This window comes from Lachnellula hyalina (genome assembly GCF_007821495.1).
Source record: "Lachnellula hyalina strain CBS 185.66 chromosome Unknown contig00118, whole genome shotgun sequence".
Classification (NCBI taxonomy): domain Eukaryota; kingdom Fungi; phylum Ascomycota; class Leotiomycetes; order Helotiales; family Lachnaceae; genus Lachnellula; species Lachnellula hyalina.
The window spans coordinates 66,118-81,650 of NW_022157232.1; the positions used below are offsets into that span (position 1 = coordinate 66,118).

At 48.4% G+C, this 15,533-nt stretch overlaps 5 protein-coding genes across 5 annotated transcripts; 3 read left to right on the top strand and 2 right to left on the bottom strand.

Moving 5' to 3' along the window:
* Positions 1–783: 783 nt before the first annotated feature.
* Positions 784–5,259, top strand: CHR28 (Helicase-like transcription factor; the record flags this gene model as incomplete). Its single annotated transcript, XM_031152484.1, has 6 exons — positions 784–3,305; positions 3,351–4,038; positions 4,090–4,161; positions 4,222–4,491; positions 4,598–4,785; positions 4,893–5,259. The coding sequence occupies 6 exons, from the start codon at positions 784–786 to the stop codon at positions 5,257–5,259; spliced, it is 4,107 nt and encodes a 1,368-aa protein (XP_031003552.1).
* A 368-nt stretch (positions 5,260–5,627) lies between these two features.
* esf1 (Pre-rRNA-processing protein) lies at positions 5,628–7,749 on the bottom strand (the record flags this gene model as incomplete). Its single annotated transcript, XM_031152485.1, has 2 exons — positions 5,628–5,725; positions 5,754–7,749. 2 exons carry the CDS (start codon positions 7,747–7,749, stop codon positions 5,628–5,630), a joined length of 2,094 nt encoding a protein of 697 aa, XP_031003551.1.
* A 1,038-nt stretch (positions 7,750–8,787) lies between these two features.
* Positions 8,788–9,948, bottom strand: LHYA1_G007557 (Lipase; the record flags this gene model as incomplete). The annotated part of the gene is made up of 2 exons (XM_031152486.1): positions 8,788–9,498; positions 9,550–9,948. Coding segments are annotated over 2 exons (1,110 nt in total), but the record flags the coding sequence as incomplete, so codon positions are not given.
* A 1,405-nt stretch (positions 9,949–11,353) lies between these two features.
* csn (Endo-chitosanase) lies at positions 11,354–12,362 on the top strand (the record flags this gene model as incomplete). The annotated part of the gene is made up of 3 exons (XM_031152487.1): positions 11,354–11,516; positions 11,563–11,891; positions 11,943–12,362. 3 exons carry the CDS (start codon positions 11,354–11,356, stop codon positions 12,360–12,362), a joined length of 912 nt encoding a protein of 303 aa, XP_031003555.1.
* A 1,562-nt stretch (positions 12,363–13,924) lies between these two features.
* Positions 13,925–15,339, top strand: Acaa1a (3-ketoacyl-CoA thiolase A, peroxisomal; the record flags this gene model as incomplete). Its single annotated transcript, XM_031152488.1, has 4 exons — positions 13,925–13,992; positions 14,051–14,231; positions 14,285–14,861; positions 14,912–15,339. 4 exons carry the CDS (start codon positions 13,925–13,927, stop codon positions 15,337–15,339), a joined length of 1,254 nt encoding a protein of 417 aa, XP_031003554.1.
* Between the last annotated feature and the right edge of the window lie 194 nt (positions 15,340–15,533).

The window sequence follows — 15,533 nt, forward strand, 5'->3', positions numbered from 1 at the left end:
CAGCAGCTCTATGCTGTCCTTTCCTTTGCAATCTCGAGGAATCGCGTGAGTGTTCTTTGGACACAGCGCTACCTCCCAATCCTTCATCTGTCTTAACTGCTCTTTCGCTCTACGACATCTTCAAAAGCAACTTCGAGCGAGCCATTGAATTCTCTCTTCAACAGCGGTCATCCTCAACGCGAATTTAAAGAGTTTGAGAGTGAATCGATAACACTTTCATTTTTACAATCCTTTATTCTTGATCTTAATTGATTTCTCCTCATATCGCAAGGAGTATTCTTTTCAATTCGTGCTTGAAATCAACCGGGAATCCAAGTCCTTGACTGCGAGCGTTCATTATTGACACTAGCTTGAGGTCGACAAGTGAATCGACACTTCGACCTTCAAGTTTTTACTTCCAGAGTTATCAGGTCTCGTTTTCTTGGTCCCTTTTAAGACTTGACTAACATCCCAGGGTCCTTTCAGCAACGTGCGAAACACATCTGGCAGCCGTATCTAAGGCCTCCATTCTCTCAGTCACGATCAGGAATCTACTAACACCCCAACATCTTCACAATAATACTTGATCTCAATCTCGTCTGAGCTTTACCCATCTACTCTTATCACCTTCGACTTCCTATCAACTAGGAACATTGTTCACATCAGCAATTACACCCAATCCTCGAATATTATCCAGCATCCCGCTTCAAGTCCTCTTCGACTGTTCTTCAAACCTTCTCCACCAAATTCAAAATATCACCCAGCCTCATTCTTCCACTAAAGCATAACAATTCCTGAATCAAAATGTATCTCCCTGTGGATACCTTTGACTTTCAAAAATCCATCGATTCTGACCAGGCCGACAGAAGCCAACAAGCTGCTGACCATTCTATGAGCGGCATGAATTCGCCCCCTCCACCACCCCAACACGACCACGCTTCGACCCCAAACTCGCCCTCACAAGTACCTGCCAAATTCCCTCTTCAGCAGCATGGACCAAGCATGCCTACTCCAGAGCCAAAACGTGAAGATTCTGAAGGTTTGTTCCTTTCAGAAATTCAATACGCACCTTCGGCGAATGGGCTCGAAGAAGTCGCAGGTGAGGAGCACTTCACACCGGAACCGACTAGAGGTGGCAACTCACTACACCTGCGCGCGCTTGCTAGTCCAATTGATTTTGGTTCCCTGTATGCAGACGCTCCACTCGAACAGCCTTTTGGTGTTAATTCACGTCGCAATGCCTCTATTCACTCGTCTGCAGCCCGGATTGATCCTACGCCTAAGCCAGCTCCCTCAATTACGATTGAAGACCACAACGACCGTGCATCCCCTACCCCATCCCCATCCGCATCTCCATTTTCCTCTGAAGATGATAATTTGGGCACCCAGGTTGAGCAACTTACAATCGAAGATGATGACATTGTAATGATCAATGCAAAAGATGCACCCATAAAGGTGCAAAGGAGATGGTCTCAAAAACAATTCTCCACTGTACTCGAGAAACCCGTTACCGTTAAACAAGAACCATCAGACAGGGCTACAATTCGCCTCCCTACACCTGCTGCCAACCCACTTACCATTCAACAGATGCAGCAAATGATGGCTGCTCAGAAGTTAATGATACAGGGTTCATTCCGGAAGAAGGATGCGACCAAAGCAAGCATGTTCGGTGCACGTAAGTCCGTCGAGGCAGAAAGCAGTAATCGAAAGCGACCATCGTTTGTTCAGATAGCAGATGAGCACGAGAATACTAAGGCTGCAATGGGAGACGCGGACGAGACTGATCTTAGTTGGATGGATGAGGAAGATACAGGTCGTGACGAAGAGTACGAGAATTTGGTGACGATTAGAGATTCTCTTCAGATGAGACAGAAGAATAGCAAAATCACCCAAGATGAGAAGTTTGAACTGTATAATCTTAAGAGGAGAATCGAGAGCAAGGATCGTGTCAAGCGAGCTGTTGCTCATGCTCTGGATCAACAGGATGAAGAGGACGAAGACAGCTTATTCGTTCCCGAAGAAAGAGAAGAAGTTGTTGGTCGTCACATTAGAGAGAGGCCAACGAAGAGCACCCTCCAAACTGGAGATGATCCCGAGGATCCAGGTTTTCGCCAAATGCTGCATGAATATAACGGTAGCAATGGATTGGATGACTCTGGAAATCCCAAACCGAGCAAAGGCAAACCACGGAAGAAGGCAACTGGCAAGAGACCCGCCAATGCTCGAGAGTTCCGCGCCCAAGAGGATGCAAAGCGTGAACAAGATCGTGCCAAGGCTCAGAAGGGCAAGAGGGCACCAGCTGCTAAGAACGGTGGAAAGAAGGTAGCGGCCAAGCCAAAAGGTAAGGGCAAGGCTGCTAAGAACGACAAGGCTGCGAATAGACCAAATGTCACGACCCGTTCCGAGTCTCTTCTTCGACCTGTAAACGGATTTGATCGTAGCAGTGGCCAGGATCCTGCCGGTCGGATTATTCTTGAAGATTTGTTCCGCAATGATCCTATCAACGACCGAATCAATAATCCTGCCTTTGATGTTGACCCAGAAGTTGCTATTGAAGGTCAACAACGCAAGTCCTCACAGTTTCAAAAGCTGTTCGCCAATATCCCTTCTGGAGGAAATAAGAATACTATTAGAGATGACAAGAAGAAGTTGCAGGTAGCGTCCAAATCGTTTGGGTATGCGAAGGTACGAGCTGTTAATGGCAAGTGGTTGATCAAGGGCATGACATCGCCTCTGTACCACCATCAGCTTCTGGGGGCTCAATGGATGATCAGTCGCGAGCTTAGCGCTGAGCCTCCACACGGCGGGTTACTTGCTGATAGTATGGGTCTAGGAAAGACCGTTCAAACACTCGCCTGCATGGTCGGTAACCCTCCCTCCGCCCTTGACTTGAAGCAAGATAGAAAGGCCACTTTGATCGTCGTCCCAGCTGCTGTACTTGACCAATGGATGGAAGAGATCGAGTTCCACACTGAACCAGGATTGTTTAAAAAGGTTATAAGATACAAGACCAGTTCGCAAATCTCCAAGGCTATCTTGGAAGATATGGATATCGTCGTTACTACTTATAACGAGGTGATGCGACAGTTTCCTTTTCCTGATAAAAAGGAACGGTTGATTATTGAGACAATTGGCTGGCGAAACTGGTGGATGCAAGCTATGCAGCACGTTGGTGATTTGCACAAGGTCGGCTGGTACCGGATTGTACTAGACGAGGCCCATGCAATTAAGAACAATGCTACGAGAACCTCTCTAGCATGTCAGAACCTCAAGTCCGTCTACCGGTGGTGCCTAACTGGTACTCCATTGCTTAATCGTCTTGAAGAGTAAGTTCTCATCTGGGACCTTTGCCTGTAGCTGACTTCCAATAGGCTCTTCCCATACCTTCGCTTCCTGAGGGCTCACTATTCTATTGATATTCAGACCTTTCAAAAGTATTTCTGTGACCCTAAATCAGATGAATCGCAGAAGCGTATTGCTACCTTGCTCAGCTACACCATGATGCGTCGCACAATGAGCACGACCATTATGAACCGTCCTATTATCGTACTCCCAGAGCCGCATCCTGTCGTTCTCTACATCAACTTTTCTCCTGAGGAGCAGATTATCTATCGGATTACCGAGAATAGATTTCGCGCTAACCTCAACCGCTATTTCGAAGTAGGTGAAGCCCGCCGCAACTATAGCATCTTTATGGTTCAGCTTCTGCGTCTCCGCCAATGTACCTCCCACCCCTTCATGCTTGAACGCACCATCAAAGAAGCCTGGACCCTCGAGGACGTTGACGAACTAAAGGATAAGTTTGAAAAACTTAAAGTTCGCGGAGCTAAACCGTTCTACGAGCAAACTAAGGTCTGGGTTCAGGAATCAGAAGAAATCAGAGCCAATGCGGCCGCAAATGGTGAGGAACTCGGACCTTTATTGCCGTTTGGACGGGGGAATTATGGCAAGAAGTTCGATATGCAGAAGGCGTTCAGTGGGCTCAGTGAGTCTGAGCTACACCAGAGGGTCAATTGTGGCGTTTGTAGTGATGTGCCCGATGCACCAATGGAGACTGATGTGAGTGTTCCACTCGCAGTGGGTGATTGTTGCTGACTTGCATGTGGATAGTGTGGACATCTGTTCTGTAGGGATTGTCTTGAGGCATATTTGCATGATGTTGCGGCTGGTGGTGATGATGAAGTAAGTTCATCCTCCCCCGAACGAGCTTCTAACAATACCTGACTGGGTGTGAAACAATAGTTCACAACCTGCCCCTCCTGCAATCAAATATTCACTGAAGCGAAACCCCGCGAGATCGCCAGCGACGACGACGATGGCCGCAAGGGTAAGAAGCGTGTGCTTCCGCCAAATAGCAAGGGTCGTGATGCCCTGAACTTCGAGCCCGCTGTTGAGAGTGTTTGGCTGTACAAGAGCGACGTCGACCCTGAATTCCCTCTTACTCCTTCCGCCAAGACTGCTGCTCTGAAGTCTACACTGCTGAAGGGTTTTGAAGAGGCGCCGTTAGATAAGGTAGGCATGTGTAATGTCCCACCTCCAGTGGAACATTCTTCTTTTTTAACTACAATTTCATCCGACCCCATTCTCGTTGATCCCTTCGCTAATACCGCCCCCACAGGTAGTCATCTACGTCCAGTTTCGCCTCCTAGCCTCCATCATAGGTCGCATGTGTGCCTCTGAAGGCTGGGGTTTCCTTTACCTGAGTGGTGATTGCTCTCTCGAACACCGGACCAAGGCTACGAAGATGTTCAGAGATGACTCCGATATCAAGATCCTGGTTTCTGGGCTGAAATGTGGTGGTGTAGGGTAAGTCCTCTCTCACACACTAATTTCCTGCCCCCCTATTCCTAAATGTCTCACTTAGCGTGGCACATTATCCGAGCAGCACTAATTCTCTCTCCCCCCACCCACAGCCTCAACTTCCCCTGGGCCAACCGCTGCATTTCTTTAGACCTGTGGTGGAACCACGCCGTCGAGCAACAAGCATTCGGTCGCATCTTCCGGATCGGGCAAATCAAAGAGACGTACATGACGCGCATCGTAGTTAAAAACAGCGTCGATATGCGTCTCCTCACCATGCAGATACACAAACTACGAGATCTAGAAAAGGCCATCACGAAGGGTGACCAGAGCAAGGGCCTCAGTCTCATGGAGTTGGCTAACCTGTTTGGGTTCTTGCGCACGAGTGGTGATGGGGTGATTATGGGCGTGGAGGCTGATTATGATGATGGTAGTAGTAGTGGTGGTGGTGGGGCTAGTGAAGGTATGGATCTTGATTAGGGGTGAGGGGTTGGAAAGGGATGGCTGGATAGATGGTAGGGTAGAGGAGATTCATTGTTTTGCTGGGAGTGGGACATTATGGCTTTTTTTCTTTCTTTTTGCTTACGGTTGTACCCATTGGCATCGTATCCTCTTTACTCATATCGTTATTGCCGCATATCATGGGCAGGTGGTGGACAAAAGGGACAATTGTCTATAGGGGTTGCTAAAAGGGCAAGCGTGGGACAAAAAGGGGCGGGTTTTATGCGGTGGGATTGTACTTGATTTCATTTACAGGAAAATCTATTTACTTCACAAGGCCCGACCGTGAATCACGCCAAGGGGGGGGGGGAGTATAGATAAACATTTGCTTATTGTTTTCGAGCTACTCAGCGTTTGGCTTTCTTCTTTACACTCTCCACAAGACTACTGAGACCCTCCTTCTGCTCATCTCCACCCTTCCTCTTCCTCTCCCTCCGCTCAACAACTACCCCATCCCCGCCCCCCACCCTCACCCCTATCCCTCTTCCTCCTCCCCTCCTCCAGCAGCGCCTTCATCCCCTCCGTCCCCTTGAACTTCGGATTACTAGGATCAATAGCAAACTCGTGATTCCCAAACAACCGTCCCGCGAACCGCTCATCACCAACATCCATCTCGAAGCCCGACTGCAACCCACCCCTCTTACTCTCCCCTCTATCCTTGCGCTTCTTCGCCGCCTTCTTCTCGGCCCGCGCGATCTCGTTGATGTCAAAGTGGTCGAGATTCGTGGGCGCGTCCGTGCTCGCGTCCTCCATGAGCAGCGAAAGCTTTGCCTTCTCCGCCGCCGACACAGCTGCTGCTGCGGCTTTCGCGTCTCGCTTTGCTAGACGGTCGGCTTTCCGGTGGGTCTTTGAGGCTGAGGCTTTGGACACTTCTTCGGTGTTGAAGAACGGGTCGTCGAATCCGAGGTTCTCCGTCTCGGCCGTCTGGTCTTCGGGCTCTGGAGGTGGAGAAGCGTCGGGGTCCCGTCCTTCGCGCTTGGCTTTGGACTTCTCTTTGCGGCGCGCCTTGCGCTCTTTTTCTTTCCGCACGTACGCCTCGGCCGTCGTTTCGGTCGTGATGGGATTGTTGGAGAAGACGCCCGTCGTGTCTGTCGAGGCGGATAGGCCGGCCGTGAAGGTTATCTCCATGTCGCCTACGGGGCCTGCTTTTGATTTCTTGCTCGAGGGGGCGGGCTCGTCGGCTAGACCGAGAGCAGCGCGCATTTTTTGCCGTTGTAGGTCTTTCTTGCTGAGCTTGGGTTCTGCCCCGTGGTCTGATTCTGCCTCTGACTCTGCCTCTGGCCCTGGCTCTTCGGCCTCGGATTCTGAATCACTTCCTAGGTACGCTCGTAGATCGTTCTCGCCGATCTCTGCTCTGCTCCCGCTGAAGGCGCGGTTGATGGCGTCTTTTCGCGTCGCTTCTTCCGGGGCCATGTCCCACGTGAGCTTTACCTTGGAGTGCTGCAACGCGTCTGTGACGAATTCTGTAGGTCGGTAGTCTTCTGGTACACTGGTGCATTCATCGCGCGGTTTATCGTCGAAGGTAGTGCCGTCGGGGATGAAGCGTAGGTCGAAGAAGTTGGCTGACGAGAGGTACTCGGTGCCGTCTGTTGCTTCGTAGATGTTCTGTGCGGTGGAGACGTCGGAACAGACGACTACTGCGTAGAAATAGCGTAACCGCTCGAGTTGGTATTGACGGAGGGCTCCGTCGTCGAAGTCTTTTCCATCATCCTCTTTCAGCAAATCCTTCTTGATCTTCTCATCCTCTTCGCTATCTTCTGAATCCGGCTCCGATTCCGAATCATCCTCATCTGCCTTGCGCATGAAAATCTCTTTTGGTGGCCCTTCTAACTCTTCCCGCTCCATCCTCTCCTTGCCAAATTCGCTGGGGTATACGGAAACCTTATGTATCTTGCCACCAGGCTTCACAAAGCTGGAAAAGACAGCCATCAAATCCCCAGACCGTACATTATCCCAATCCATATTCACAACCGCAATGCGCTCCGAGACCTCGCCCATCTCAACAGTCGCCTGCTCACCCTGCATATCCGGGAATGTCGCCTCCTCCTCGATCTCCACGCCTCCATCCTCGTCATCATCATCTTCATCCTCAGACGAAGACGAGAATCCCCCTCCACGAGCAGGATCGTACCCCGCATCCACAGTCCTCAATTCCTTCTCCACAACATCGTCCTCTTCGATCTCGACCTCGGCCTTGTCCTCGTCCTCCCCATCTGACTCATCAGGAACGTATAATCGTTCCAGGGCCTTCTTCTTGCCCTCACTACTCAGCTTCCGTCCATACCGATCGACCTTAGCCGTGTTCGCAAAATCGTCATCCTTCAGCATGCGCGAGAAACGTTTATCAATTGTTGTGCGCGTGTGCTTTTTCGACGGGAGCCGGAATCGTGGATCGGTGGTGAAATTTGAGAATCGAGGATCAGAGACATCTTCGGAGGAGGCGCCTTTGGGCGCTTTTTGTTTGGGCATTTTGTATTGTGGTGGGAGGTTGTATGATTGAGAATGAAGTTCTGGTTTTTGAGGTTTTGTTCGAAGCTTTTTTGAATTCTGCCAGGCGGTGAGGATGGCGACCAGCCTAGTCAGCTAGCGTGTGATAACCCCTCCCCCTTTTATCTGTCCCGAGCCATCGTTTCTGTTTCCTTCACAACAAGGACTGCAAAACCCTTAGGGGATAGGTATGCACTTGTATAAAATGTAACTCGCCTCAAGTCGGGCCGTAGTAAATTGGGCAATTGCATTAAAACTTTCTAGGATATTTCACTCAACTTCTATGGTGTTTTACGGTCTTCTCCACAAAAAGTTGCTACTCTACTCGAAGAAGTCTCACGGTAGATGGGCAGAAGCGGTACCAAGTTAGAAAATGCAAAGTAGTGTAGGACATCAAAAGTCACTAATAGTAAGTGCCGATTTTTATATCTAGCTTAGAGAAATATAATGATACTAGTGATATAGAATTCAAGTGTTTATAATTGGCAATCCTTTACATAAAAGGCCGCGAAGCCCTATGCTAGTCAATCGTGAAAGAGGCGTAATATGTATACGTTCTTAATTAGTCTCGCCTCATTTCAAAGAACCAAAGGCCTTCAGGCCAGGGGTGTATCCAAAACTGGCAAGTCATGCAGGGATTCAGCAATCAACATCGGGAGCTCCAATGCCATTAGACCCAATATATCCCCTTCCCAGTCAGTCATCCATCAGTAGGAGTATACGAGCATCGAACCTTTGCTTGAAATCTCATTCTTCCTACGAATTGCTCTCGGAAATCCATCATCAAGGAGCCTACTCTGCAGGGATTGTCGGTCGTCTCTACTCCAACTTAAACAAGTCCAGATTTATGAAGTGCTGATAACAATAGCATATGCGTCGAGAAATCCAAAGATTGCACGCAATTGAGTTGCCTCATCACGTAAATTGGTATTGTTATCTTCATTGGGGTAGGTGGTGTCTAAACAAGGATGGAATTAGCTATCGAATATGGAACGCTGGAATCCATCACTGTACTTACCCAGCAAAATCGATGAAGATCATATTTGCCACTTTGATTGCCGTCGCAATATGAGCAGCCTTCTTGGGATGAAAGGAAGAAGCACGTTGAAGGTTATCCCCAATGCCTCGTGGAACCAAATCCGTGTCATTTTGAACTGATTCCGGCAAATCGAGTGCCCATGCCGCCCACGGATCCTCCTCAGGACAGCGACTAACAGAATCCGGGTTCCAAGTAGAGTCCTCCTCGAGTGTAGTGGTAAGATCATTGAACCAGACATTTGGGTTGTCCGCGCCAATAAGGTCATCTTCATTTTCTGGCTCGCAAAACCGCCTGCCAGTGAAGTGGTCATCTATGTCGACAAAGGTCGCCGATTCAAGACTGCCGGCAATATTAGTCTCGATTTGGGCATTTACCAAGCCGACAAGATCATTCATTCTGGAGCGCGTTGAATATTTCATCGGCAGGACGGCAAGTATTCTTCTTGGGAAGAAATAAGTATTGTCACAGGCATCATATTCGCGTGGCGGAGCAAAGAACTTGGCATACCCTGTAATGTATATTTTCCCGTGAGGTGCCAAAGCTTTGGATTCGATACTCTTGATAGTGTTTCTGAACTCTTTCCACTTGGCTGGATTTTTGATCACCTTTTCGGCCTCAGTCAATGTCCCATTACAGGCTCTCTCAAATCGATCATATCCAGGGAGAAACCTGTATGGATAGACACAATCTACCTATAGATACATTGTCAGCATTTCTATTGTATCAAATAAATCGCCACGTACAACCACTTGACCAAACTTGAAGTCGTTTCCACTGATAGACAGAGTGATAATGTCAAACTTCTTGCCCCCAAGTCTCTCAATCTGACCATCAATATCCTCCAACAGGTTTCCAGAGCACGAAACAAAGCTCGGGAGATGTCCCTGACCAATGTGGAAGAGATTTAGCTTGGAAAGTAGCCATGGGTATGAGCCGTCCATACGGGCGCATGCATTATCTCTGCCATCTTCTGAGTCAGACAGGAATTTCCCAGAGCCAAGGCCGGCGGAATAGCTGTCGCCAAGTGCAGCGACTCTAATAAGCAAGTGTGGAAAGGGCGTAGAGATTAGAGGTTCTTGCTCATCTAAGGACACGCAAAGATGGACAAAGCCGAGTAGCAGAAGCCTGGAGAGAGTCCTCATACCTACGCTCAGGGTCGCCGGACCAGCAAACAGACCCGGCAAGATATAGATAGGTAGTCTATGTTCGGCAAGCTGGAGAAGCTCTCTTTCCAACGATTGTTGAGGTTGGCGAAATCGCTGTATGCTGGTGCCTAATGCAAGGGACGCGCAACCCTCGTGACGTGTTTTATATGAACCTATTAATGTTACATTCTCTTTGAATTAGCGTATTTTGAGCCATAAAGTGTCATATTGGAATAGCGATTTCAACCTAGGGAGGAATACGAAGAAAGGCTTAGAGCGACAAGAGCTGCAGGCCCAGTCGCTAAATTTCAGCGTGTACCCCGTAAATTACAGGCTTTGATTTCGCCTAAAAGTCTACCCCTTTACATCGATCGCTCTTGCGCTTGCTCTATATGCCAATTCCCTGGCGTCTACTAGAATATCTAGGTAAGCTTTGGGGTTTCTTTCTTAAGTGCAAACGAAAGTCTCAGTTGCAGAGAAACCTAAAAGACTATGATTGGCACCTGTAATCCTAGATGTGAGTTACATGATTTTGTGCTCGCCGTCTCACTTCTAGAACGCTGACACGGCGGTTCTAGACATTTCTCCATCCTCGCAGGATACTATGTGTTTTCACAGTGACTGTACCCGTATCCGGCGTTGAGGCTGGTCTACCTACCTTATGTGAGATCTTACCTGGTGACTGTTGCATTCGGTGGCCTTGCAAAGTTCAACATTACGACCATCCTGTCCAATGAACGCCCCCAAAAAGGGAAACATTTCAAGTACCAAAAATAATATGATATCTCAGGAGAAAAGGCTTTTACCCTGACCTTACTCAGCACATGACTGTATTACTTAATTCCCGCTCTGCTTCCCGACTCTGAAATCCCAAAGCAACCCAGCCAGAACTTCAGCCGTTCAATTTTCAACCCGTGAGGCTTTCGGCAAAGAACCCTTCCTCTTCTAGCAACCGTAAATTACCTTCCACCTCGTACCTGTTTCAAACTTAGATAAGCTTGCCGTCCTGCCTGCAAGGCATTGATAAGATCTGCGCGGGTGAGAAGCTAAAAGCGGGGCGTAACGCCCAATCCGTCTAATATCTGCGTTCTAGCTCATCCTGCGCGCTCCTTAGACGGCATGCAAAAGACACATAATTAAGGTTTTGGTGCTACTGTGACATCGTATTGGGGGATTGGGGGGTCAAGCTAATTTGATGGGACGGGTTTGTGCGCCATTGGTGGGCTTTGATTCCTTCGAGGAGTTTCTTACACCATGGAATGTTAGTACAGAGCTTGTACAGCTATAATTGTGTAGCTATACGGGATGAGATATAAATAAGTTTATATATATAAAGTACTATTCCTTCCTGTAAGCTAAATAAACTCTTCGTCCGGACTTTTTTTCAGCATATTAATTAATCATGCGTTCTTACAGCCCATTTCTAGGTATAGTTCTCGCCAGCCGCTGCTTGGCTGCAGATGTTCCAAGTAATGTCCAGAGTTTCTATGATGGCATCAAGTCGGCAGGATCCTGCAGTAAAAAGCTGAGCGAGGGGTTTTATGCCCATGATGATGGCCCAAATAGTTCGTCCATCCACCTCATATCTAGATTAGTACTAATCAAGAGCAGCATTCTTTTACTGCGGCGACCATCTCGATGACTACCAAGTCATATACCTTCAAGGTACTGGAGGCGCAATGGCAGATATGGATATCGACTGCGATGGAGAGCAGCATGGGAAGGGTGATGATGGACGATGTGGACCATCTGATGACACCCAAAGCCAGACGTCGTTCGAAGATACAGTTGCTTCCTATAACAAAGGAGTGACGGATTTGAACGCCTTCGTGCATCCCTACGTAGTGTTTGGAAACGTGGGAAGCAAGGGCTCATTCGATCCTCAAAGCAAGGGCGTGGAACCACTGAGCTTGATGGCCGTGGTATGCGGTGGCAAGATGGTATGATTGAAAAGTTCCGGGGGAACGATGACCTGTGCTGATGTTTCCAAGTTCTATGGTATATGGGGCGACGAAAACGGCGATGATGGACCAAAGGCCGTCATCGGAGAAGCGTCCATCTCAATGGCAACATTCTGTTTCGGCAACAGTGTAAATGGTAATTCCGGTCATGATGAAACGGACGTCCTTTACATCGCCTTCACAGGAGAAGACGCCGTTCCTGGAGCAGGTGCTGCCTGGGATGCTGACTCTGCTACCGATTTTGAAAGCAGCATCAAGTCACTCGGCGACAAGCTCATCCAGCGGATTGGTGATGGAAGTGGCACTACCATAAGCTCGTTGAATCCTATTCTACCCGCAACAACCTTGAAGACATTGACAAAGTCTTCCTCGGCGGGCGCTCCAACTTCTACTGGTAATTGCTCGTGGCCTGGACATTGTGCAGGTAAGTCTCATATCGGGTGTGAATGAAGGTTTATTAACATTCAGCAGGCGCTACATGCTCGGATGAGAACGATTGCTCTGATGTTCTGGTTTGTAAGAGTGGTAAATGCGCTTAGTCATGACTCTTGGGTTTGTGTGTGAATATCTGTAAGATCATTAGAAATATCGAAATGGCAGGGGCGGTCTGGAAGTACTATGTTCTAGCTCCCTGAAATGACTAGACAAATTAGTCAGTGATGAGCAAAAGGCTTAGTCCAATCCCAATGATCATTCCATTAATTGGTTAATATATCCCTCCACGGATTGACCTCCGGCTCTTTCTCTTGCAATTCAAGTCAGGCTGGTGTCATCGACTCATCGATGGCGCATCCAGTGAATGAGAACTCTCATCAATGTCCATAAGGTCCTCCTCGGGTATTTGAAAGCCTTCGCTGCCGTCCTCAACAGCTGATTTTAACCACTCGGGGAAATTGGTCGAGTAGGTAACTGTTCCTCATTTTCCAAGGACTTGTGTTCCTCGCCAACTTCGCCCAGTTCCTCGTCATCCCAGTCCGACGTAGTTGAAAGAAAATCATCACCATCATACGACTGTATGTCTTCCAACTGGCAATCATCCGTGGCCTCCCTGACCCTCCTTTGGAAGCATTGGTAAGAACTTCTCAAATACCGTCGGCTGAAATGAACCCTTGTATCACGAGCTCTTCGGAACTCAACAAGATCATAGCCGCAGATCCCCAATGCTGCCTCCTATAGATTCTTCTGTAGCTGCCACAAAAATGTGCCTCGGGTGATCCAGAGTATACCATATCTGACACGGATTGTCCATTCTCGTTGATAGCGTAGACGTCAGCGCCTGCTTGGATCAGACTAACTATAATATGCAGATGCTCAAGATCAGTTACATCCCCGTCTGGGGAAGTCGCCACCAGGCCTATATGAAGGCAATAAGACTATATGCAGCTGTACAAGATGCAAGGTCCAGGGCGCAATGAACTGTGAGTGCCAATTGGTCCCGTACCAAAGTGCAACTTGCACTGTGCAAACCTCCCGAAGCAGTCCAAACCACGAGTATAACTTCATACCGCGGAGAAACAAGTAAAAAGAGAAATCGGCCCTCCCTGCACCCCCGCCACTTAGCGGACAGAGAAAGGTATCAAGCTGCTAGCGAGAAAAGCCGCGAGGTTTGAAAGAAAAAAGGGCTTGACGAAGTAAACAATAAAGAATACGCGGTCATTAGCAAGTAATCACGTTCTCAATATGACGCGTCCAAAGCGGCGCTCACCAAGGAAGTAATAGGAAAACTTCCCTTTGATGATGTCTGAAATCCAGAATATGTATCCATTTGAAAATATACCTTCTCGTAATCAATGTGATTGTCGCGATTCACGTGATCAGAATAGTCGGCTTCTCGGTCGATCCATCCCTTGTTCTTCCCCTGCCTGCCTCGGCATCTCCCCCACACCAGACTAATCAACAGTTACGAAGACATCCTTAAAAGCCGTCCTCTTTCCCCATCGCCAACAACAACAGCAAGAATAACAATAACAAAGCATCCCTCTGCACAACCTACGTACCGTAAATCTCTTAAGATGGCCGGCGAAAGACTCAGTTCGATTCTCAAACATTTGACTCCTGGTTCTTCCGGATTGTCATCCATGTAAGCTTTCTTTCCCCTCCCGGAATTTATGGCAAACACCTCCTAATCTCATCCCTAGCACCTCTAAGAATGCCGACGATATAGTCATTACCCTCGCAATCCGAACCCCGCTAGCGAAGAGTTTCAAAGGAGGATTCAAGGACACACAGCTCGACTACCTCATATACGCGCTGTTGCAGCAAGTCGTCCAGAAGTCAAAACTCGATCCACAACTCGTGGAAGATATCTGCTGTGGCAATGTACAACATCTCCCTTCCTACGCAGAATACATCTGTTAATCCATCATGCGCAGGTCTCCGAAGGCAAAGCCTCATACATTGTCCGCGCCGCCGCTCTCGCAGCCGGCTTCCCGAATACGACCGCCTCCTCAACTGTGAACCGATTCTGCTCGTCCGGCCTCAAAGCCACCCAAGACATCGCGAACCAAATCTCCTCCGGTAGCATCGATATTGGTGTTGCTATTGGCGCAGAGTCGATGTCCGTGGGTGGCGACCGTCTTGAGCGTCCCTTCCACCCCGAGATTCTCAAGACCCAAGAAGCGGCCGATTGTATGCAGCCCATGGGGCAAACATCTGAGAATGTTGGCAAGGATTTCAATATTTCTAGAGAACAGCAAGATCGGTATGCGGCGGAGAGCTATAACCGTGCAGAGATTGCACAGAAGGCTGGGTGGTTTGATGATGAGATTGTGCCAATTACTACTGAAGTCAAGGATCCCAAGACTGGGGAGGTCAAGAAGGTAACTTTGACAAAAGATGAGGGTCCAAGATACGGCACTACTTTCGAGGCTTTGAACAAGATCCGCCCTGCTTTCCCAGATTTCGGGGATAAATCTACTGGTGGAAATTCCAGTCAGGTTACGGATGGAGGTATGTCCAGCGATTTCTATGTGAGGATGGATGCTAATTTGTTATTTTAGCTGCTGCAGTCCTTCTCATGAAGCGGTCCCGCGCCATCGAGCTCGGCCAACCCATCCTCGCCAAATATGTCGGCTCCACTGTCGCAGGTCTTGCTCCTCGTATTATGGGTATCGGCCCCTCAATCGCCATTCCCAAACTCCTTACAAAATACAACATCACGGTTGACGACCTCGACGTTATTGAAATCAATGAAGCCTTCGCATCTATGGCAGTCTACTGCAAGGATGTGCTAAAGCTGCCGTACGAGAAGATGAACCCCCGAGGTGGAGCTATTGCCTTGGGTCACCCGTTGGGTGCTACTGGTGCGAGACAGATTGTGACTGGACTGAGTGAATGCAGGAGGCAGAAGAAGAAGATCTTGTTAACAAGTATGTGTATTGGGACTGGACAGGGAATGGCTGGACTGTTTGTCAATGAGCAATTGTGATTGTATGTATGGTTGGGGCTTTTAAATTAGGCATATAGGTACATAAAATCGCATGAAGCATGATTTTGGATTGACAAACTTTCGACTCTTTAAACTCTTAAAAATATCTACTTAAAATCAAGATGATTAAATGCAAAATAGCGTTACTAATGCCAAAACCTCAGGTTCACTGGGTAAACGGCAACGCTCAGGCC